General features: G+C 49.4%; 1 protein-coding gene across 1 annotated transcript; it reads right to left on the bottom strand.

Moving 5' to 3' along the window:
- Window positions 1–1,968: 1,968 nt before the first annotated feature.
- On the bottom strand, window positions 1,969–6,132 carry LOC134215548 (uncharacterized). Its single transcript, XM_062694712.1, has 7 exons — window positions 5,642–6,132; window positions 5,426–5,577; window positions 4,331–5,363; window positions 4,121–4,272; window positions 3,838–4,054; window positions 3,316–3,782; window positions 1,969–3,256 (listed from the first exon to the last, which is right to left on the bottom strand). The coding sequence occupies exons 1-7, from the start codon at window positions 5,936–5,938 to the stop codon at window positions 2,101–2,103; spliced, it is 3,474 nt and encodes a 1,157-aa protein (XP_062550696.1). The 5' UTR covers window positions 5,939–6,132; the 3' UTR covers window positions 1,969–2,100.
- Window positions 6,133–6,704: the final 572 nt, after the last annotated feature.

The raw sequence follows: 6,704 nt of genomic DNA, 5'->3' as shown, positions 1-6,704 counted from the left end.
AGCTTGTTGATTAACTCCTGAAGCGAAGCCGGATTGGAGAAGTGGGCCGGGTGTCCAGATGCACGCAGATGACCGCAAAGGGTTTGGCATGCTAGACCAAACGATATCAGAGACTCCAGCTTGTCCGGTTTTGGGGCTGGAGTGACGCGTATTTTCTGCAGTCGCGAGTTGATTATTACATTGGGACGACCGTACAGCGTCTGGAGCGTCGAGACGATCATAGGAACCGATGAGAAGTCCAGCAGTAAACTTCGGACGGCTTCCAGGCCGTTTGCCTTGAGACTCCGCTGCAGACGTATTAAATTCTCTCCGTGAGAAAACCCACATAACTGGGTGGTGTTCTGGAAACAACTCATGAACAGCGGCCATTCGACAGGATCGCCCTAAAGATGGGAAGCTCTTTGGGAACGATTTGCCTAGCAGCGAGCTGTTGAGATGTCGGTACACTTATCCACGGCCGCTTGGATTTGTCCCGCGCCACTTGCAGACGCTGGGTTTATGGCCGGAATCTCCTGCTGCTGTGTGGAAACCACGTGGATGTGATTATGCTTTGCTTCACGTAGTACCGGTTCGCTCACCAGTAGCGGACGACCTGCAAGATGCTGGCTTGGCTTGGGCGGACGTTATTGCACTCTGCCAAACTTGCGCTGGATCTCCTTCAAGTCCATTGCGATTCGTCGTTTTGAAATGGGCATCGGTGCATCAGCGAATTCCCAAGTCAGGCTCCAATCCAACGGGTCCTGCGTTTGATTCTCCGGTGGTACATCGGCAACATGATGCTCGCCGATTGTACCCGAAGATTGCCACCAAGACGCATCTTGGCTTAGTGGCTGGCTCGGATTGAGTCCGAAAAAGAGCTCTGCATGCTGCCTTGACTTGACTTGGGTTGAAACTGCAGCGACTGCCGTTGGTACTAGTGGGATGGGCCTGTGGACTGTGCCTGTCCGAAACGATACACTGCGCCCGATGCCGAATTCAACGTTGTCGGTAGGCTTGTCCTGAAGTCATTGATGAACCTTTTCGATGCTGGATACAGATCGACGACTGTTGGCTGCACTACCCTCGAACAGCTCTGCTTGCATCAGCTCGTACTTCTTCGCGAGATATTCCTTTTCCCGCCTCACTTTCTCCTCCACAGCCTTTTCCTGCAAGCATTTTCTTCTTCGAGTTGTTGCAAATCAAGTAGAAGCCTGGGCTCGAGCAGAAGAGCTTGCCGACCGCCTCTTAGACGAAGGGGGAGGTGGAGGGTCTCGCTGATAGCAACGCGCACACAGAACACGTTCACCACTGGTACACCGACTCGATACACTGTGTCGTCTTCTCTCCTCCGAAGGGCGCATGAACAGTTGGATCTGGCCGCCGCCATCGCATTTTCTGGCTACCTCGTGAGCGTTGTTGAAACGGTCGCGGATAAAAATCTAAAAGATTTGTTGCGACAGGTGTTTCGGATAATCCAAAGAGCGACAAACAAGAATTATCAAATAATCTCACTTTTATTAACGGTCTAAACTTTGTGTGCTACGTGTGTCTCGCTTGCTATCTGTTTTGTACTGTATTGGGTGGACTGAAATGATCGGCTACGAAGTCATCGGTGCGGTTGTTTTTTGTTCGTTTCTCACAGTTGGCAGTAGATACACGAAGGGAAATTATTCAGACGATAGGCCAATACGCCGTCCTGAACAGACCTATTCGCTAAACATCTGCGAAATACTTAGAAGCTGTAGAACGTAGATCACAGGTTACCGAGAACTTTTCGGATTTCACGTGTACGGTGGATGAGCAAATCAAAACACAACTTATATTTGTGAGCTTTACTTGTGGAATGAGAGACACAAAAAGTCAATTAACATTATAATGACACAAGTGTAATATTTTACGCCTTTTCGTCGTATCATAGACGTGATGGGAAAGATGCCGTACTTTCTTCAAAGCAGTTTCGGAAGTTTTAGCAATTGAAACATATTTGTGCGTGTAAGTGAATCTATTCAACGTGCAGACACAAAGATATTCAAAGAACTTCATTATTTCCATCGAAATATTGCTACCAAACAACAATCTACCGACACAGCAATGCCACTAAATTATTCCACCGACGACGCTTCACTCCTCCTGCGTGTCGGTGTCCAAAAGTTTATTAATATTGCAAATGTCCCGGGTGCTCCACGGTTCCAGTGGATCCGGCGGGGAACTGTCGCCCGGTTCGTGCCCCATGAGCTGCCGATGACGAGGTCCGCTTCCCGTCGGTGCCGACTTCATGCGCTTGTCCTTCTTCCCGTTGACACTCTCATTGGACGTATCCGGTGAAACCTTGTTGTTCCGGCCCCGCCCCACGCCGTTCCGTTTTTTCTGCTTCTTGCTACTCTCGGTCGAGTTGCTGTCCCGCTCCAGGGAAGCCCGGCCGCGCAGATGGAACTGCTCCATGCGGCGGTGCACCTCCTCCACCGTCACACCCTCATCTTCTTCCTCCTTCGCTTCCTCGTCCACGTCGTGCTTCAAATCTTCGGCACAATACTCGTAGGCCGTGTTCAGCGCTCCGAAATCCTCCGGTTGGGCTCGGGTTAGGTTCTTATCGTCCCAAGCGATCATAAACAGCGGATGCTGGTCGGTTTTCTTCTTCCTGGAGGTGGTTCTCGAGACGGCTGATTTGGCCCGTCGGATCAGCGAGATCTTTCCAAGGACCGGCTTTTCGGCCGCTTCACTATCGGTGTCCTCCAGAGCTTCTAGCGTTTTGAGGAACTCACGCTCCTTCACCGGATCGACAACGTCCTTCGCTTCCAGGAAGGGATTCAACTGACCCAAGGTCTGCTGTTGTTGTTGCTTCTGTTCCTCCTGCCGGAGCTGGGTCTGCTTGGTTAGGTTGATCTCGTGCACGTGGTCCAGGGTGGATGCATCGTTCGCCAGAGCTTTGCAGTTCTGCGCGTAGTGTTCATCCACCGTGGGTGATTCCGAGATCAGGACCAGCTCCCGCAGGGGATCTTTGTAGTCCTTCATCGGGGGAAAATCGTCGTAGGCTGGCGGAGCGCTAACCACGGATTGCCGTTTGACTAAAGGCGGTTGAGGAGGAATCTCCGGAATCGGTTGCGCGGTTGGTGCGGTTTGAGGCTTAGGGACGATGGTTGCCGGTTTCGGTTTGGTTGGGTCGATTGTTGGAGGAGCGATCGGTTCGGTACTCACCATCACTATGTCTTGCGTGAAGGTCATCACATCGATGGCGTTGGTGATTGCGAATGGATCTTCATCCTCGTAAATCTTTTTCCTGTAAGAAAAAAAAAGACAATTGCCTACAAGACATAATTACTGAACGAAGTTACTTACTTCTTGGAGATTTTGGCCGGGGAGGTGATTGAAGATCGTCCCCACATGATGCGTCGCAGCTCCTCGCCAGTCATGCTTCGTTTTTTCAACTCATTCAACGTAACACGCAGAACGCTTTTCCAGTTACTTACCGCACCCTTGCGCTGCTTAGCACGAGTCTTACTTTTGCTCTTGATCACCATGACTCCACGGATCTCATATCTGGGATCGTCCGATGGTCCCAATCCGATAGAATACTCCTCCAAGTACTTTTTGGCGTCCTCCTGTTTGACCGCCCGCTCCAGGTTGACCACAATCTTAGCCCACTGTTTCATACCTTCCTTCTCGGCTTGCTCAATAACGTATGCGTAGGTGTTGCCCATCATAGCGATCAACATGTTCAACAACAGAATCGGCACGAAGATCATGAAGATGATGAAGACCGTTTTTGCCAGGTTTGGATACGTCGTTAGGTTCAAGTCAGCGTACTGTGAATCGAATTGTTTTACTAACGGGACTGCTAGAATTTATTTGATGACTTACATCGTAATCGCCAAGAGTTGTTTGGAACAGACCCATCCATGTACCGAAATAGCTCCCGAACGGAGACTCCTCCGCTTCCGGATGTCCTTTGTACAGGAAGTAAAATGCCTGAGAAAACCCAAACAGCACGATCATGTAGATAATACCGAATGTGAACATGTCACCGGTGATCATGGAAAAGATCATGGTAACGAAGGGACCTGTCAATCCGATGGCGCTGCGATAGACCACAAGGATAAATAGAGATCGTCACAGCAAATATGTAAATAAAATGGCTACTCACCCAGCGAAGAACATCAACAAAAACCAAGAGCCGGGGACGGCAAACAACAATATGGCTTCTTCGTGTTCCACGTCACCCATCATACGGAACGGGATGCAAGCCAATATCATCAGGTTTGAGATCAGGAAGATTGCTTTCGCTGGTGCATTTCCCTGAAATTGAAAATATTCTTAACAATATTCTAAATGCTTCAATTTTGGCTATTCGTACCAATGATTTGATGAACGAAATCAATCCCTGATTCTTGATCTCATCACCCTGTTGCAGAACTACGTAGCTCAGCACTCCCATCACGGTTGCGATTTCAAAACCATACCGGAACCAGGTCGTCAAATCGGTTTCCTCCGCGTCACCGTCGGCACCATCCGGAGCAGCTATTCCCTGAACGGAACCGTCTCCTCCGTCACTACCCTCCTCGCTTTCTTCCTTGAATACCCGCGCAGGTCGCAAATAAACCGAACATGACAGACAAAACAGATGCAGAGCCAAAATCAACAATCGCTTCAAAAACTGATTCCTGGCGAATGTTTTCCACTTCTCGTCCAACAGACGCTCCACGATGCCTCCATCAAGCATATTCAAATGTTCCTCCTTTGTTCCGTTGAGAATAATAAACAACGCCGAATTCCAATTGGTAGTCCCGTCGGGCATCAACGTGTCCAAAGCGTTCAACGGATATCCCGAACAAGTGATGTTGCTGTACCGCCAGAACTCCCTCGCCGATAGTTCCAACATCTCACGGAAAACCTCATCTCGACCAAGCCGACATGCCAACGTTAACGGAGTGAGACCCGATTCATTAACGATTCCATTCTTGCACGGCAGCTTCGGATGTCGCAGGGCATAACCGAACATGTCCAACTTATCGCAGACGACCACCATGTGCAGAATCATGTTCCCAAAGCTGTCCTGGGCGTTCGGATCCGCTCCGCATTCCAGCAGAAGGTTGTACACGGATTCATTGGCGCAGCAAGCGGCCCACGCCAACGGATACTCACCAAAGTAGGCCAGCCCTTCGTAGTCGGTGTTCTTGACCGGTTTCAGCCCTTGCTGATCGCGCGGAAGGAAGAACCGTCCGATGGCGCGCTGGGACACGTCCGCTCCGGCGTCGATCAGATCGCCCACCAACTCGTTGTTGCTGTACGCGATCGCCAGGTGGAGTGAACTAGCGCCCAGGTACTCCTCGCCTTCCATCACGTCGATCGACAGCTCCGGGAACACACGCAGCAGGATACGGGCCAACCTTTACGATCATAATAATAAAATTAAAAGGAAATTATCACCAGAACGCGATCACCGTCTTACTTGGTGTGAATTTTCGTATCGCAGATGATCAACACATGTAGCAAACTTTCGCCTAGCAATCCACGGTATTGCATCTGCCAGCAGGCCTTATGATCGACCCACTTCCCCAGTGGATCGTGCGGTGACAGCGACGCCTCAATTGGTATAACAACCTTGAATCAGACAGAAAAATCGATTCATCATATCTTCCGTCTAACCCTTCGACCCCACACCAACCTCATGGTTGTCCATATACTTCCAACGCAAATACTCCGCCCGATTAATAATCTGCCCACGCCCGCTGTTGTACATAAACACTCCAAACTGTTCGCGAATCAGCTGCTCGACAGCCTTCTGCCCACCGACCTGGAAAGCATCGATCAGATCTCCGCCGCGCTTGTAGTTCGCCATCTTGTACAGCAGGCACTGGTTGGACGCGTTGGCCGACTGGGAAATCACTTGATCCAGGATAGCACCGCCCTGAGGAACGTTCCGCTTTTTGCGGCACATCCGCCGCCAGTCGATGAAAACCATCGCGCTGGTCCGGTGGAAGTCCGGATGCCACTATCGGTTGCACAACGGAGAACGGAATAGCTACTACGGCAAGTTGCGGAAAATCGCAGTGGAACCACCATTTGGCTGGACGGTTGCACTCAGACTGAAAAATCGAATCCGTTTCAACAACGGCACCCCCCCGGGGATGGTTCCGTTGGCATGGCACGCGATGGGTTCGATTGCGCATGGTCGGATAGAAGGCATCTGTTGATATTTGTTTTCTAATTGTAATATACTTGTTGAGTGTAACGACAAACAAACAAGTTGAAATATTACGAATATTTGAATCTCTATATATAAAAATGAGTTTGCATTTCCTTTGAGGTACTATAACTCACGAACGGGTTGACCGATTTGCAAGATTTCCTCACTAATCGATACGTCTTGGGATTAGCTGTGTATATATATACAAAGAATTGACCAATTTGACGGGGAAAGATAATGAATAATAATTTTACAGTTGAACTTCCCCATTACAGTTTTATTTTTGCAAATAACATGACGCCAAAATTGACTATTTTCAATCCCATCCACACCTTCATAACGTCTTTTGTACGTAAGGTCTCCTAAATTTGTAAAGGACGCAACACTCCGACCGACACCTCCATCCCACCCTTCCACCATCTAAGGCATTCTGTAAAGCAAACATTTCATTCCCTGACTTTGGCAAGACGATTTTCTTTTTTTAATGTCCTGCCACTCTCCCCCACACAAAGAAGCTCAAATTTGAACTTGCTGGTAATGG

This window comes from Armigeres subalbatus, chromosome 1 (assembly GCF_024139115.2).
Source record: "Armigeres subalbatus isolate Guangzhou_Male chromosome 1, GZ_Asu_2, whole genome shotgun sequence".
NCBI classification, from domain to species: Eukaryota; Metazoa; Arthropoda; class Insecta; order Diptera; family Culicidae; genus Armigeres; species Armigeres subalbatus.
Note: the sequence above shows the minus strand (reverse complement) of the source record. Positions and strands in the feature narration are given on the sequence as shown.